Below are 18,533 nucleotides of genomic sequence, written 5' to 3'. Positions count from 1 at the left end.
TCGTCTCGCATAGATCCTCACAAGTGCGCTCGTCGTCATGCTTCTCAGATAATCGCCATATCAAACTGACAATAATATAATAAAAAACGGGCACCCTTTCGGCGTATCGCTAGTGGCGGCTTCTCGCACCGAAGCGAACTTAAGCCATGCCGTGCTTCCAGATGTGCAGGCTTAGATTCATTTTATCATCGTGTTGTTTCTACGCTGAATTCTAGCGGAACCAAATGGTCTGTTAGGGATTGGAGTTACGTTGAACTTGAATAATCACGGCAAAGAAAACCGAGAGTCACCTTAAACGCTGATGCGCGCACATAGCGTGCAGCCGGGCAATGGCATACGTGTTTGGTCGTCTCCATTTACGTTTTGCCGATTACTTCGAGGGTTGTCCTAAAAGTTAACGCTATTTTATAGTGCATATTCCAAGATCCCCACAACGCCAGCTATAACAAAACATACAGAGCAATTACCAATTTACACGTGCTGCTTAAGAACTACATTGGCATTGTACTCACCGGAAGCGCTGCTGCGGGAACGTCTCGTGGGCCGCCGCTGGTAACTGTTCAGTCAAGTTGCCAGTTGCCAGCTTAGGAATTACTTACTAGCCCCTTCACACTCGCGAAGCGTTGCTGTGTTTGCCCGTGTACCGCGAAGAACAGCAATACCTCCTGAACTGAGCGTATACGCTGAGTACACCGCCGCGGAACCCCACACACCGGAAGGGCGGTGAAACATCGCAAACGCTAGATGGAACTGCGGCGGTGAAGTGCTTTAAAAGTGGTAGCCTCCTTGTGTAATATGTGTATACACAGGACGAGCGCGTACTGTCACAGTTGTTACTTCAACTAGCGCCTACTTTGGCTCTTCTAGCTAGCAGCTCACTTCTTTCGCAAACGCGGCCGCTGCAGCGAGCAAAGTGACCTTCGTGCGGTCTATAGCTTCAACGCAAACTTTGCGGTGCAAGCACAAGACGTACAAAACTCCCCTCAAGAGCCAATCGCGCGAGCACGGTCGACTGCCCTGTATGTCAAAGTAGAAACCGGATGCGCACATCCCAACTCCGGTGAAACACTAGAAATGTTTAGAATTGGGGACCCAAGAAATTTTCGAGCCGCCAGGGAGCATGCGCAGAACGCGAGCCACTCTCAGACTTTTGCGCTCGCGTTGTCTTAAGACCCTGTAGCGCCCACCTTTGGGCGGCGAACAAAACCGGAGAGCGCGCGACCTCAACAAATGAAATGAAGACGGTGCTGGCTGGGCAGTGGCACCAGAAACCATGGCTCATTCAGGTCTAGTTGGTACATATTCCTGAAGCTCAAGTTACAGCGTAAATGAACATATTTGTTCTTCTTTACTTCTTTGTCCCTGCACCGATCTGAATTTGATTTCATGTCTTCGCGTATTTAATACACCATCATCCTTGTTACACGTTTTGGTTAAGAGCTATTGTGTGCGCATGCGCGGAAAGGTCGCCTTGGGCTTATATATGCATTGGCGTATGAAATAATAAAGCAGTCGTTAGTAAGCACTTGTGTCGTACGCGTCTTTCTTCGTGGGTGTCTTGTGCGTTTGCACTGTAATTTTAGCCTCTGGATTCTTGTCACGGTGTAAGGTATATACCGTGAGTCTGGTTCAGCCGTCTAGTTTCTTCCCTCCTGGGGCATAAGCCTCCATAAGCCAAAGCGTTATCACCATCTCGCGCTACCACAAGCCACGGGTCACTCTTGTTTTAAAGACGATAGTCTTTCTTGGGATACTTAAACGGAGAAATTTTGGTCTGTCTGTCTGTCTGTCTGTCTGTCTGTCTGTTTGTCGGCACGTCACTCGATTCAGCCACTCGGTCAAAGTTGAACCACTTGCCCAAGGGCCAGCCATCTTGAACGGCCGACTAGGTTCATACTTGTGTACATTGTCGGTCAAAAAGCAAACATTACGCATATCTGAGGCGCAACATCACTAGGTAAGTATTAGGTGGTGTTCCTTTATTAGAAAATGCATACATACGTAATTCTAAAGACCGTAGTTTCTTAAGCTGCGCTGAAAGTGCGACTGCACTGAAACTTGCCCAGGGGAGTGAAACTTCCTATACCGTCCATGGAACGCGATATTCGCTCGCAGCGCTGTACGAACACCTGGTGTTTGGGGGCGGTACTAAAACATGGCGGCACATTGGGACACGCACTGTGCGACGCCATCTTGATGAGGACTGAGGATTCGAGTGGGGGGGGGGGGGGGCGATTTAGCACCAAATTCAAATTGGGATGCACCAGCAGGCCAAATTGAGTGACTGAAAGGTTATTCAGATGGCGAACGCGCAACCTTCTTCCTGTTGCGCAACCCGCCACATGATCAAAACGGCAATCGTTGCGTTCTTATTGACGAAGGCTTGCCCATCAAGTTTGTTTGAATGTTTTATTGCCTAAACGTACCATTCATACAGTAAATTCAAGTATTCAGTATAATGGAAGCCGTAAACAGACAATCAGAATGTAATAAATAAATCATGCACGTGTATATATGCTCAGTTAAGTTACACAACTACTGCTGCTACCGCATCCTGATATGCCGTGCAAGCGTAGAAAAGCAAAACGAGCAGCATGCAGATCGTACCTTTCGTCCGCCGGATCCGAAAGAATTTTATACCGGTGTGGCGTGAAGAATTTCGACACCCCTCAGCACAGCACGATTTGTGATGACGGTGCGAATCCATTCATGCGTCTGTTTCGCTGAAGCTTGCAAGGATTTCGCCAGTTTTTCTGAAACAAACTTTTCGGTGGTAAAATCGGCCTTTGGGACACCGTAGCGCCTAGCATACATGGGCGCGCTACAAGAAACGCCCCTTTTTCGCGGTGAGAGATAGGACTGCGCAGTTCCCGTTTTCCACTCCGGGTGGCGCTCGTATTTTCGCAGTCTTGAATTGCGACCTTTGGGTTCACTTGCGCGTTAAAAACTCCGGAGTTAATATGTAACCTGGTAATAAATATAAAATGGAAAAACAACATTCATTTATGCTCGATGGTAGTACAGCCCCCAAACATTAGGATTGCTGCGGTCACGGGACAGAAAAATCGCGAAGTTTCATCCCCCTGATTTGCCTTCCCCCGTGCCCTCTGCACGAGCTCATTGTTGTGTTTCGGTTTCGGTTCTGCATTGCACTGTACGAATGCCATGGGGCACCGCTCTGGCATTCCTGTTTTACCCAGGCGACGTGTAAATAAAAGAGTGTGTGGAGAGTACTCGTTGAGTGCGGACGTTTCTTCTACTTCAGCGCTTCGCGCCAAACCGCGTGTTCGGGCTGGCTGGCGTCCCCGCCGGTCGCGTTGGTCACCGCCGGTCTTCGCCTGCTGCAGCGCCGGGACTACTAGCCCGCAGCACAGCACTCATGTTTCCCCACGTATTGCCAGATGGCGTCCATATCTCACGCAGCGCCTCTTTATACGACATTTGCAACGAAGCACGCAGATACGCGGCCAATTTTTTCCCTGGGCGACTGGCCACGAGTAGGTCGGCGTTACAACCCCAAAATGGAAAACTAGCGTGGGTCGCCAGTGATACGACGCACATGCAGCGCGGGCAACGATGCAGCATGGCCGGCGTCTCGCATAATCTTATATTCGCCACGTGTGGCATTCCGTGCGTTTCACCTAACGCCGCGTGCGTTTGTATTGCGCCGTTAGTATCCTGGAGAACGAATGACTCATGGCGAAATTGTCTAAGGCAGCGCGCTGCGGAGCGAGGGGTCGCAGGCTCGAATCCCCGGTCGTGCTTCGTAATCTTTTTCTCCTGAATTATTTTCCTTTTAGGCTTTTATGCAGATATACAGAAATAAACATATCCAGGACATCACGGCGACGGCAAAATCCCCCGAGAGTTTCCATATAATTGTTGTCGCAATAAAATACTTCATATACTAACAAAATCATGACTGTGGTCTATTTATCTTCAGGGGTCTACATGGGCAGAGCACAGGAAGACTGGTCTAGACTTGCAGGTCAGTATATCGAAGGTGGAAGTAGAAAAGTGATTCATGCTTTATCGCAAATTGCATCAGTGATGATTCCTGCCTTTTAAATGATATAATATCAGAATATGTTCGCTCACAGACAGAGGACCGGCTAGTACTCGCTCTCCGATTGGCCGAGTATAAGACACAGACATTTCAATATTACAATAAAGCACGGTTCTAGCAGTAACACCAGAACACAAAAATACATAGAACAAAGAATCTGCACTTTAAATATTGCAAAGATACTGCCAGAGAAAGTCTCATGTGTACAAATAATAATGTAAACTACTAGAAAGTTCTGTACCCAGTACCTAGCAGGTGGCTCGTACATTATGTTGATTGAGTATCGTGTATAGTCATAACATATAGGTCAACACAACGTAGTCAACAATACACCATTGTGTATTCGCTTCGGATGTCGTGCTTCCGCGATCGTAATGAAGCTCGTTAAAAGTGTAGCAGGGTAAAAGTGTAGCGTTTTCTAGGTAACGCGTGCTGACGTCATTGCGGCGCTTTTAAAGAAAAGAAACATTGGAAGCATTAGTACGGATGCATTCTGCCAGAGAATGCTCAGGGTGTCGTACTCGCGTGATTCGCTGGCGCAAGAGGAATGTGCATAAATTTGGCGCTATGGATCGGCTCAGCGTTAAATGCCATACTGACGTAACAGTTTACATGATACACTAAGAGTCCGACGCGAATTTAATACAAAACTATTTTGAATGGATGATAGGGAGAGTTAAACTACTTATGCCAATCTAAATTTCAGAATACCTCAAAATACAGATGTGTGATGAGACAGCTTAATACTGAGATGAAATAACGACAAAAACGTTTCTTTGACTTCAGAGTACGCAAACCAGATACCGTACTTTAGTAACCCAACATTTACATTTCATTGACTTCGGTGAATTCTAATTTGTGATATTTGTACACATGAACTGTCATCAACATAGTCATGTATGTAATGACTGCGTTTTTAACGTATATTTATAGGGTGGCGAGGAAAACGCACGTTGACAGAGCAAACTATGCCACAAACTGAAGTTAAAGAACAGAGTAAGTATAGATAGCTGCGATGTTTCCTTGAGCTGTAATTAAGCTGTAATGATTCCAAAAGTGTCCGTGTTTGCACGCCTTGTCTTCTATTTTAGAAGGAATGCTTACCAGCTCAGCTCTCTGTTATTCTAAGCTGTAATAGTTGGGTGAAGTAACACTGACTTCAAATTAAAGCGTGCCTAATGTTTAGGTCTCTTCGAGGAACATCAACTTCTGGGGGTCACTTTCAGAATACCGTGCAATAAGTACGAATGTATGAGGGGACAGGTTGACATTGTCGCCCCAATGCCGAAAGCACCACCCATAGGTGTAGTAATGTGAAAATAAAACTTCTTACACATCAGTTCTCGTAACCAAATACTGCACATTGGTAATTGAGCTTGTAGAATTCATTGACTTTTGGTGGATGCTAATTTGTGGTCTCGGCACATATGAACTGTCATAAATGTAGTCATGCATAAAATGATCGTGTTTTAAACGCATATTTATAGGGGGACGAGGAACTCGCACGTTAGCAGAGCAAACTCTATCACGGCCACTGCCGTGTACGTGCGGGACCCACTTGGAGTGCGGCCGGAGGGGCAGGCGTCCGTGACGTGTACTACACGGACGCCTACCCCTCCGGCCTCACTCCAAGTGGGTCCCGCACGTACACGGCAGTGGCAAGTAATAGAGGACAACTGATGGCAGCAGCGACGATACGCACATCTTCCGTGACAACAGCGTAGGCCGCTGCAATCGCCCTGGCCATCGCAGATGCAGACAAGCGAGGTACAAACTCCACCGTCCTAACGGATTCACAAAGAGCATGTCGACTACATGCATGGCACACTACCACGAACTGTTCTCAGAATCCTAGGCTCGCTCATCGCATCTGACCACGGCATCAATTGGTGCCCGGCACTTATGGGTGTTCCGGGGAATGAACGGGCCGACCGACTCGCTCGCGCAGGTACATACCGAGCGACGGACGAAATCATAGTACCTGACGACTACGAGCGGCCAAGTGGCTGAGCTGACATCCTCGAAACTCAGCGGCTTGAGCGACGCACTATGGCACCACCTCACCCGAGTCTGAACAGAGAGCAATCGAGAGACTGGCGGCGACTGCAGAGGAACACGTACCCCAACCTACACACACTTTCTAAAATACACCTATCCGAATATCGAGATGAGTGCCCCTGGTGCGGAGGGATACCAACACTAACACACATTACATACAGCTGTACCTCGCGTCCTGTTGCGGCAAACTCCGCGCTCATAAAAACACACACATTACCACACTGGTCGTGGGAGGCGCGACTCTCGGATCAGGCCTTGGGAAGCCAACTGGCAACCCTGGACCAGGCCCGGCGAGCTGCAATAGCCAGTGGAGAACTGGACGAAAGGCGCCAAGCAATTTAGGTGCTAATAGGAATAGTTAATAAACGTTTATTCTCTCTCTCTTCCAACAATTAGCTCATGCAGGTAACTTTCAGAACACCGAGCAGTGACAAAAAGTTTATGACGATACATGTTAACATTAAGGTAAATTAATGCCAAAAGAACATTTTAGGCATCAGAGCATGCAGTCAAATTCTGGACATTAGTAACCAAAGTGTTACACTTATATGTATTGTAGTGGATGATAATTTGTGTTTTCTGTACATATGTAATGACTGCGTTTCAAACGCAAATTTGTATGGCGGCATGAAACACTCAGGATCACATATCAAACGACGACCCAGCCTTCGGCGAAACCATCGAGTAAGTATGCAGAGCAGCTATGTTTCCTTGAGCTATAAATGAGCTGTAATTGTTACGCGAAGTAACATTGACTTCAGATGAAAGCGTGCTTAACGGTTAGGTCTCTTCCTGCAAGATCAACTCATGCAGGTAATTTCCGTTTGACGCAATGAAGATATGACAATCTAACGGCCGCACATGACCAAGCATCTCAGTCTCTCAAATGACTTAGTTGCGGTGCTTATTTCTCCACTAAGAACCATCTCGGACTTGTCTTAAATGACGGTATTCAGAATAACAGGAAGTTCAAATGATTGCGCATGTATTTTTCCTTTGGATGAACAAAATATGATCACTATTAGACCATTAGAACAGGTTCAAGATTCTAGCCAACCAAAAAATTCCTCCACGAGAAAAGTACTCAAAAACTATGCGCAAAAATAATCAAACAAGGCAGTAGTAACCAAATGATTAAGTTAAAACTTAGCTTAGTGGAACTAGGATGCTTCGCCTAGCACAAATTGAAACGTATAAATCCTGTCGCGCTGTAACAAACTGAGCAAAATAATGTCACTTAAATGCTAGGTGATTCGCATACTGCCGTCATTAACATTGCCGCGGTCACGTCCATCCTCCCAAATGCCAAATATTGAGCATCTGCTCCATGAATTCCGATAGGAGTATTGAACTGGCGTGGTTGGCGGCTAAATCTGGCAATCCCGCAAATGAGGTCGATATCTCAAGGACATTTCAAGGCGAAAGTCCCAGACGGCTCATAAGATTGGTTTCTCGGCGAAAAGCCGGCGTGAGGTACAATAAGTCATGTTACCATCCTCGAGACTTGCAGCTCAAGGCGCGCGAAGTGCGTGTTCATTTCTTCTTTGAGGCGTTCGCGCGACTAATAAATGAAAGAAACGGCGTTCGCAAGGCATAACGTGAATGGTAAAACAGCCACATCCATGACTTCAATATTAGATAGTGCGAGATCGAACAGGAGAAAAAAGGAACACAGATGCACAGGACAGGCGCATCTGTGTTCCTTCTTAGATTTCGCGCTGTCCAATATTGAAGATTATCAACCAACTAGCCCAGCAAAGGATTTTGTTAAGCTAGACACCCACGACTTCTGTCTTCAAATTGTCTTAGAGGAATGCGTAAGTGGCACTGAATCTTTGAAATGCTTTTACCTCCTGAACTGGTTGCCTTTGGCAAGCAAGCTTCTGGCCCCTGAGCAATCACGGGAAGCGACACATCATTGCTCATTGTTCGGCACGCTATTGTATGAAGATGTGACTAATTCAGTTGTTAATTAAATGCGCTAATAAAATTCCTAGGGGGACCAACACGTCTTATTGGAAAACCTGGGGGATATTATGTGGGTGAGTATTTAATCGAGCTCGTTGCGGCTAATAAGTACAGTCATAAGCCACAAATGACTATGAGCAGTATATATCTTGCTCCATTTCTATTTACTGTGCGGTAATTGTGCTCGTGGATGTTATGTATTAGAGTACGCGGTAGTTGCAATCACACGCTAACTGCTAAACACGGCTTAGGACATGGAGCAACATGTGAGACGAATTGCCAAACTAACATCTCCCACATTACATTAAATCATTCCTCGTTCCCTCTTAGGACTGCGTAACGAAGAATTGTTAGTAACTGTTTTCTAAATGCAATAACTTCCTGGTCGTAAAAATGAAAGCCCTAGCTGTGTTAACAAAAGAAATAACACCGCAATTGCGTCAAATGCAAGCAAACGTAAGCAGGACCTTAGGACTATTTAACATAATAACTTGCGGAGCTTTTTGTGTCCAAACCCAGATATGAATATGAGGCCCGGCTTAGTGGACGACTCCAACAAATTCAACCATCTGTGGTTCTTCAACGTGCAACTAAACCTAAGTACACGGGCCTCCAGCTCTGTAAAACATGATTCTACGATGATCACAGCATATCGAGCAAAAGCAGCCTCAGCCCGGAGTCATCGTTTTAACAATTTGGATTCTGTTCACTCCCCAGGGCACAACTTTTCAGATGCTCATACCAAGCAGCTTTGGCAAACTTCCGCCTCAGTTTCCTTGATCGGCAGCAGCTACTTCCTTAAAGGCGTCGGTAACGGCATGATAAAAGTATCGTCGCCTGAGTGTGCGCTACCAATACTGGATGTTCTAAATCTGGTACTTGCGAGCGTTCAGTAGAGGGATTGACTCATTTAAAGGGACACTAAAGAGAAACAATGAATTGGTTTAGATTGATAAAGTGTGCTCGGAGAACACTTGTGTAGTTTATTTCACCACCATAGGTTTATTATTAGAGGAGAAAACCAAGTTCAAAGTTTCATTTTTAATTTTCGCGCCGAACTTTGTAATTCGTGACGTAAACGATTTCATAGAGCATTTAACGTATTTTGGCGGCACTGGCTCGACGAGATTTCCACAAACTCGTTACGTCAAGTCTGTGGCCCCCTTAGAGGACAATGTACTTCGATTTAACCGATTAGGAACTACATAGGCCCAGGCAGGCGGCGCCGAAAATATGTGACGTCACGCCAAATGGTGCGGGAATTCCAAGGTGGCGTCGCCACCTGTATTTTCTTTTTGCGCGTTTTCTCGCTTATAAAGCGTCTTCGCGCAGAAAGCGTGGTGTTTTTGCTGTCGTGGAAGACTACTTTACTAATGCGAGCAAAATTGTTTTGCTCTTTAGTGTCCCTTTAACAATAACATCTCGCAATCAGAACGAAAGGGAATTTATCGAGGGGATTGTCTTTGTTATCTTGGAAATAACAAAATGGATCCAACACATAATTAAGCCAGGAAAGCATTGGTGGCATTGTTGTCTTTATCAGTAGTGTAGTAGTTATTGAACAAACTGAAATGAATTAAAATGGACGAAGACAGACCGTTCCTGTTGATCGGGCTCAAATCCAAAACTTTCGAATTACGCGTCCGACGCTCTGTCAACTAAGCTACGACGATGGGCGTTGCCCCGACCGCGCTGTTGCGTATGTCTGTTACTCTTTATATATATTGAACCGACTTTTGTTCTGGACACCTAATTTTTATCCACGCCCTCTGTTCCATCTTCGTCCCTTCCAGAAGAGTTCGCTGCTCGCGTCGCCCGCTACCGTGAAATTGCCCGCGCCAACACTGCTACCATTCAGGACAAGAGGAAAGTCCGTTTTGACGCGAAACGTCGTGTTGTTTCGTTCCGTCCAGGCGACGAAGTCCTCCTGTGGACACCTGTTCGTACCCCTGGGCTCTGTGAAAAATTTCTTCATAGATATCTCGGTCCATACACCGTGCTGGAAAGGACATCTGCCGTGAACTATCGCGTCGCTCCAGCCAGCGCGGCTACTGATCGTCGTCGCCGCAGCACCGAGATCGCTCATGTCTCTCGCCTGAAACCATATTGGCCTCGAGGCCCACCACTGGAAACGCCGGCGCCACCGTCGGCGTGACGTGCTTGGCAGGATCACGTGGTCTCAGCGGCCGCGTCGGCTGCTTGTGGCGCACTGCCGCGTGCTTTGAAAACGAGTTTCAAGTCCCACATGCGCTGCTGTCTGTTCAAATTCGGAAGTTTTCTCTCATTTTTTACTCAATTGAAACCACTGTAATAGAGTGGCTGCCTCCGAAGGCGACGAACATGGGGCTCTACCGCTCGGTGCCGCAGGGCCGCGCTTACACAAAGGAGCCCAGTGTCAGCCTGCACTGGTAACCGCGGGACAAGAAACAGCGTGAAGCATGGGTTGTAAAGCTAAGAACCGGCAAGTAGCCATCCGCTACGAGTCTTGTGTGCAACAAGTACTTCCGCGACGAAGACTTTTGTTACTGCTTCGGGCCTGCGATGTTCGGTGAGTAGCAGACAGCGCGCACTGAGACGATGGCTCGCGCGCGCTTCCCGCCGGCAAATGATGCTTATCTGCCACAGGATGGTAAAAGCGCTACGTTTTACCACGTGCGATGCCATCTCAGAACCAATGCGACCTCTTGATCGTCGGCCCCGTGCTCAGCGTCCACAAAATCGGCTGCAGATGCCCAAGTCATTGTTTAGATATGTTAAATTAAAAAACGCACAGGGTCCCTTATGCATTCGTTAAAGATGACTAGAAGGCGAAAGCCATCTTCTTCTTGTCAGTCGATGTACTGATTCTCCCGCGCCCCCCCTCCAAAAGCGTTCTGCGCCTAACGCGGTTTTGCACGGCCTCCGTGACCGATCACGGAGGCAATGCAAAGCGACCATGACGTGTGAATACGTCATCATGTGACGTCACATTATGTGACGTCATAATGACGCTACATATTTTGGCGATCTGTGACGTCATGATGACGTCATATGGTGACACCATCACGTGACGATTATTTTTTGCATCACTCGTGTTGACGCCGCCGACGCGGGACGCCGACGGGCAACCTTCCTATTTGATGAGGCATGCATTGCTTCATAAGCTACATAAATTTTGCATTGCCTCCGTGATCGGCCCACCGGCCAGCCCCATGTATTTTTTGGAGCCTCATTTATTTACGTGGGAAAGATGCCATCCTGTTGGCGTTAGACACGACACTGCTGCCAAAATTGCTGGGGTACATGCCAAATAATTACTATCCTGTTTTGCGGCTGTTGGTTGCTGCAATAACTTCTATTTTATTCACCGCTATTTCAAGTTTATGTGGGTCCTAGTTAACAGCCGACGTTTGCAGAACAAGTCCGCAAACGTTAGTGTACTTTCTTTCTTTTCCTAGGCGTCGCATGCTACTATACATGCTCGGTCTCGTAGATTGGTTCTTCTTCCACCAGCAATCTCGAAGTGGTGAAGCTTTGGTATATGAATTTGTTGATGACAGAGAGCGGCAAGTTCACTGGAATGCAAACGGAACGATAATTAAGGAGCATTAAAAAAAGGCGTCGCATTTGCTCACGTTTTGTGTGAGCACCAAACGAAACGAATCCGCTGAATAAAGAAACAGAAGCAGCGGCATTTGCCCGCTGAGTAGACCGATCAATACGCAGTGCGGGACAACTTGTCAAAGGACATTGAAACGTACCCGAATTTAGACCAAAAAAGAAAAAAAAACACTGAATCGTCGGGACGGCAGATCACAAAGTTGCCATGCGCACCGAAGCCGCAGTTGTAAGGAAATTGTTTTTGAACTGTTCTGATAGCGTCCGCGCAACAGTAGTTGTTTGTTTACTCACAAATTCTCATATTTTGCAGCCTAATGTTCACAGCGCGGTGCCAAAATGCGCTCGAAGCAAAAGCGAAACCATCAGTACGAACATACATGCAGACGCTCATACATGCAGAGGCACCCTCAGTCGTCGCGAACCCGTGCGATCGCTGGCTTGGGGCTTCTTTCTGTTATGCTCCGTTGGTTATACAGGCAGTCTACTCGAACGAGAGTAGACTATCACATAGTTTGCACTCAGCGAGTGACTACCTTTCACGCAGGAAGCCGGTTCAGGGGTCTGCAACGCGGTGACAGCGTGAAGCGGGTGCTCGGTTTTCTGCAAAGAGACAGCGACTGTAGACTATCTTGTGCTTTTAGTTCGTCGAAAATGATTATTTTGACATTAAAGAACACAGTTCATTTCGAAAGTACTTACAGAAATGCCCTGGAGGGCTTCCGCGAGGTGTTTTTGTAGAGCGCCGACAGCAAAACCTATGGGGAGCGCGCCGGCGGTATCCTGCCTAGCACGCAATCGAGGCGCGTCCGATAGAGGGCGACTCCATAACTCCTCGAGGCCAATATTCGGCGTTCCTACCCTTAACCTGCTGCCCGCTTTCGCGAAGGGGGAAAATAGTGTGAGCGCTGACTATATAGTTCATCTTCATCTGTACAGAAACCATTGTAATCATCATCTTCGTTTGTCACGCGGGCTGCGCCGCTTTGGGACATTGAAATATAACCTTTCGATTACCGAACTGGGCGTCGTCTCATAATATATATATTTCTTCACTCTTATGTTTTGGGTATTTCTGGGCGTTTAATCCCTGTGAGTGCCAAATAGACATGCCGCGAGTGCGCTAAGACATGCGTCGATGTTACTGTGGCACGTGATGGGCGGTGCCACATCTATTCCGTCCTTCAGCATAGATTAGCGAGCAGGATTTTCATAACATATTTGCGACCCCATTGCACAAACGCCCATCACTGAGAGCAAAGACAACTATTGTAGCATAATTGTGCGTCAGCATATGTAACTATAGTTCAAAAGGCTGCGTGCGTATACTCTTATATGCTCTTTAAACATTTTACAATGCGTCCCTCGCCACGGTGGTCTAGTGGTTATAGCGCTCGACTGCTGACCGGAAGGTCACGGGATCAAATCCCGGGAGCGGCGGCTGCATTTTCGATGGAGGCGAAAATGTTTGAGGCCCGTGTACTTAAGTTTAGGTGCACGTTAAAGAACCCCAGATCATAATCATATCGTGGTTTTGGGACGTTAAACCTCAGATAATATTACTTAGGATGCGTCAAACTCATAATCGCAGTGCATTTATCGTTTTCTGTTTTTGTGTGCATATTAGGCAATGAACCCAGATGGAAGCAGTGGCTGCAAAACAGAAGGAAACAAAGGAGACCAGGTGCGTACAGCCAACCTTCTGCCCATAAAGGAGGTTGTTGTGAAATGCATAAATGCGGTGAGGACTGCCATTGGATCAAACGCATGTGTGGCGTGGCGTGCTGTGTTAAATCAGTGTACTCGTACTTATTTTCGCTCTATGATAGCCACATGCTTATACAGATTAAGTGGGCTTAGCCGTTATAGGTACAGCCGTATTCAAAGAAGTAGCTTTGTCAGAGACAAAGCTACTGTGCGGTAGTAATCTCGTTAACGCTAAAGTATTTAAAAAACGTATGATGAACAAGAAATAATAAAATGGAACAAACAGAATTCCAGGAATGAGACAAAGTTAAAAAGGTTTCGCCAGCAGGACATGTTTGTTTTCTTTTTGCTATTTGGCAAGGCGCGAAAACTAAGAGCATGCCATTGCAATGGTCTAATTATTGCACTGTGCCAACCTGTTGAGGTGTCAACGATATGTTAGACAGTTACGGGCCGGTGCTTTTATCTTCATTTCTTCCAACATAACCACTTGCTGTTGCACGAGAGAGACACACGAGAGATGCGAGATTGTGTATGCAATGCGAAGCCGCCACGCAGTTTCAAGTTTCAAGTTTATTGAACAACGACGTCAGTTACAGGAAAGTGTGTACAAGATGGGTAATACACAAGGAGCCCCAAAGTTAGAAACTGTCAGGGGGGCTCCCATACATGATGTTAACGGGAGAAGAAACAAAACATACATCATTCAGTGGTTACGGTATCTTCGGTGAGAAAAAAAAATGCACAGTGCGAAGAAACGAAAGTGAAAAATACATATATGTTTAGCAAGGCAAAAAAAAAGGAAACTCTAAAGAACAAACAATCGCAAGTTCCAATACAAAACATAAGAACAATATAACATGTAGCAATTGTTATCGCTACGTTAAAAAGCAGTTGCTAAGATGAAGACCATTGTTGCAAAAAAATATTTCTTTACTTGGTTTTTGAATGCATGTTCTGTGGTTGATGATTTTATTACGTAAGGAAGGGAATTCCACAGCTTCATTCCCGCAAATGTGATAGTGAACTTACCGTAGTGTGTGCGAACTTTAGGCAGAAGACGGTTATCAAGCTCAGAAAACCTTGTAACATTAATATTTACAAGGCTTTCCACGACAATGCCATTGATATGCACATTCCTGCGAAAAAGCCTATACATCACAACTCATAACCTCAGCTGAAAGAGGTGATAAAGAGGATGTATATTTAAATTCTGATAAAGTGGCATTGCATTGGTTAAGAAATGGCTGAAAGTCATGAGTCGAAGTGCTTGATTTTGTAGGCGTTGTAGCTGATTGAGATGAGTGAAATATGTGTTACCCCAGGCTGATATGCAAGATAGATGGCTGTGAATATGCGCGTGATAAAGGGAGTGGATTATGTGTGGCTGAAAATATGAACGAGTTTTGATTATGGCGCGTATTCCAAAGGTTATCTTGCGAATGAGTGATTGCGCATGAACATTGAATTTCATATGTCGGTCAAGAATTACACTGAGAAACTTTGTACTGTCAGACATTGGAATTAAATTATCGTCCAGACGCACAGATATAGATTTTGAAAGTACAGTCGGGAAGGAATGAAAGACTACAAAAAAAGTCACAGCATATCCAAGGAGTGAATGATGATGAGTGGTCGAAGCTCCGGAGGTTCATCGGTAAACCAGGAATCCTCCGTGAATTCTGCCCAATACATCATCAACGACGTGAGATCGGGCGCGTTTATACTAAAGGGTCGATGAGAGTCATGGCGACATGGAGCTCACTTTAATTTCACATGTACGCTGTGAATTTTTATTGTTTAATCACGCACAGGAGAAATCTCACACAGGCGCTACCTTGAAGGTCAAAATCCAGTGCCTATATATAAGGGGTGGTCAGTGAACGGTTGTGCAGCGCGAGCAGTCGGTTTTTTCAATCAAGAAACTCGCTAGCAGACGCTGCCTGCGTCAGCGTCGCGAGGCGAGAGAGAGGGCGGGGGGACCGTAGGAGAGAGGGGAAAACGTAGGAGAGGAGAGGGTGAGGGCGCCCCTAAAATCGGAGAGCAGTTGCACCGCCAACGCCATCTAGCGTACCTTCACCCAACCGCCATATTGTACGCATGACTATGAGACAGCGCCCTCTCGGAAACGAGACGAGAAATGGTATGCATCCAGCGCCATCTAGTATATCGTCACCCAAGTTTGCATGCATCTCTATGGGACAGCGCCCCCTATTGTACGATAAAAGGATAAACAAAATCAGGGTTCCCCTGATTTTGTTTATCCTTTTATCCTTTTATGACGAAAACAAAATCAGGGTTCCCCTGATTTTGTTTTCGTCATATATGACGTTAAGCTCAGGGGAACGTTTGTTTTCGGCGTTGCCGTTTTGCCTTTCGAGGGCGAGAGCGCGTTCACGATCGTTTTCATTCATGGCAGAAAGTCAGCGCCATCGCCATCGTTATCACGTGTAGTGGGTACATTCCACTATACGGTGGCTACATACAGGGGACGCACAGCCCACGCCTTAAGGAGCTTCGTCCCTAAAACGGTATTTGATGGATTAATTCTTAACATATTCATTCGACACCAGGAGCTTATATTATGTAGATCCACGTTAATGTTTCGTTGTAGCTCATTGACATTATTAGCATAAGTAAAAATGGTCGTGTCATCTGCGTATAAGATACAGTCTGTAGCGGTCAAAACATTGGGCAGATCGTTAATAAAGAGCAAAAGAGCAGCGGGCCAATGATTGAGCCCTGAGGAGCACCTTGATTGATTTTCTTAGCTGTTAAAACATTACCGTCAATCTGAACAACTTGAGTGCGATTGCACGGATAACTAGAGATAAGTTGAAGTGGAGGGCCAGTTATTCCATACGATTCAAGTTTATGTATAAGAATGTTGTGGTTAATTGTGTCAAAAGCTTTCGTGAAATCAATGAATACGCCACCAACTACGAAGCCTCGGTCGATTGGCCATTTTATTTTATCGGTGAGGGTTAGGAAGCGCAAGCTCAGTGGAATAGCCAGGCCGAAAGCCATACTGTTTAGATGTCAACAGATTAAACTTCGCTAGGTAGGATATTAATCTTGTATGCATAAGACGCTCGACTATTTTGCTGAAAAATGGAATAATACAAATGGGCCTATAATTATTCAGAAGTTGGCGATCGCCTTTTTTGTGAACAAGTGTTATTCTACCAACTTTTAGGCAATCGGGAAATATGCCTGCTTTAAACATCTTGTTAACAATATCTGCAATGATAGGAGATAGCTCACTAGAAACTAACTTGATGTGAGATGGGCGGACAGAGTCAAGGCAAGGTCCCGTGGACCTGAGCGAAGTTATAACATGAAGAACTTCCGCACTCGTAGGTCGCAAGAAGAAAGAATAAGGCTGGCGAGGTAATGTTGGTAATAGGGGATTTGTCAGAGGTTCAGATGTACTGCTAAAATACTCACTGAACGCATTGGCGATATCAGTTGGATGGCTGTATGTTTCTGAATGAGTTTTAATTTTCGTTATCTGCTCACGACATTTATTATTTAAGAATTCGTTTATGACCTGCCAGTTGCGCCTCGTATCATTACCATTATCCAAGATTTTTTTCTGAAAGTATTCTCGTTTTGCACGTTTAAGTGCGGCTGCAAGCGTGTTGGAATATTTCTTGAACGAACTCTAAGTTCAGAGTTAAATGGCTCACAAGGCACTGTTTTGTGAAGCTGGTTTTTCTTTAAGATACATCGAAGTAGCGCCCTTGTAACGCAAGGTTTTCTGGGATTACTAAAGTGACGAGCTATGATATGTACAGACGTGCATTCATTGATGCATTGTGTAACTAGTCAAAAATAGCTCATAAGCCTTTTCAGCGCAGGATTCACTTATTACGACGGTCCAATCTGTTGATTGAACCATAGATACGAATTTTTGAGAATCAAAACATATCCTCTCTTTGTGTTCCTTACACTCGTAATTTTCTGTGCCTAAAGTCAGGAATATAGGGTAATGATCTGTTATGCTGTGCTTAATGACTCCTTCTGTGTTGTCCGTAGCAAAATTGGTTAATATGCGGTCAATTAACGTATTAGATCCTGCCATGTCACATCTGGTAGGACTGGTTATTAAACATTCAAGGCCGTAGCCATGTAAACACCCGAGATAATCAGAACACGACTGATTCCTAGGGTCGATAATGTTTACGTTGATGTCTCCGCAGATGATGATATTTTTGTTTTCGTTCGTAGTAATGTGCAACAACTTATCAAACTGAAAACAGAACTCAGACTGTGAAGATGCTGGCGAACGATAAATGCACCCTAATACAGTGTTCAGGCCATCGACTGAGAAAACGTTGTTGTCAAATTCTAACCATACAGATTCACAGAACATATTAGAAAACGAAAGATCACTGCGGCGTTTGTATGACAACGACGATTTAATAAAAATGGCGGATCCACCGCTCCGTGGTGCAGCACGATAGCAGTACTCTGCATTGTACTCTGATAGCGCATACAAGTTTCTGTCGTCCGGCGACAACCACGTCTCAGATAAACGAATAAATGAGAAATTATGATTAATTAAAGAAAGAAACGCAATGAGGCGGTCGTAGTTTTTACGTAGACTACGAATATTCAAGTGTATCAGTGATAGTTTTGAGTTTTTATCACTGAAATGTTTTTTCAGAGCTTGACAAGAAAACATTGTTGTGCAGCTTTAAAATACGAAGCTGTAAATAGCAACACTAGTAGGCTAGGCGAAAGCAGCAAGGTCACCCGCACTAGAGATACGGTAGACGCGGCTGTCGTCCGTCCTTCTGGCCTTAATCAGGCAGTGGTCAGTCCAGAGATGTTTCCAGCCTTTTGCTTTTTTCAATTCAAGTGCCTGTGCAAACAGCCGTTTCCTTTCTTGGGTGAGGTGATCATTTGCATATAAGGGCTTCTGATTGTTTTGGGAAAACCCAAGGGCCGCAGTCGTCAAGCGAGCCTTGCGTACTTTCTTCAAGAACTTAGTCTTTTTTTCTCGCGAGCAGAAGCGCGCGATAGTGTTGGTGTCTTTTTTGGCTGGCACACGATGCACAGTATCAACATCCTCAGGTGCAATTTTGCATCCTACAGCATCACCCATAGAGTGAATAACTGGCAGACAGCTTTC

At 45.6% G+C, this 18,533-nt stretch overlaps 1 protein-coding gene across 20 annotated transcripts in view; it reads left to right on the top strand.

Moving 5' to 3' along the window:
- LOC119374714 (uncharacterized) overlaps positions 1–18,533 on the top strand; it is a 189,082-nt gene that overhangs the window by 16,771 nt on the left and 153,778 nt on the right. For 15 of the 20 annotated variants that reach the window (XR_007414396.1, XR_007414395.1, XR_007414397.1 and 12 more), the window contains exons 2-5: positions 3,944–3,988; positions 5,000–5,062; positions 8,122–8,166; positions 13,317–13,373. The exons of 2 other annotated variants lie outside the window; for them this stretch is intronic. Coding sequence is in view for 8 of the 18 variants with exons in the window: in XM_049410950.1 (XP_049266907.1) it covers positions 3,944–3,988; positions 5,000–5,062; positions 8,122–8,166; positions 13,317–13,373 (210 nt within the window). In the remaining 10 variants the exon portion in view is untranslated. The remainder of the gene's footprint in view (positions 1–3,943; positions 3,989–4,999; positions 5,063–8,121; positions 8,167–13,316; positions 13,374–18,533) is intronic. 3 more of the 20 variants (XM_037644899.2, XM_037644898.2, XM_049410952.1) reach the window with 2 other exon arrangements.

This window comes from Rhipicephalus sanguineus, chromosome 11, assembly GCF_013339695.2.
Source record: "Rhipicephalus sanguineus isolate Rsan-2018 chromosome 11, BIME_Rsan_1.4, whole genome shotgun sequence".
Taxonomy (NCBI): domain Eukaryota; kingdom Metazoa; phylum Arthropoda; class Arachnida; order Ixodida; family Ixodidae; genus Rhipicephalus; species Rhipicephalus sanguineus.
This window is presented reverse-complemented; position numbering and strand designations above follow the sequence as displayed.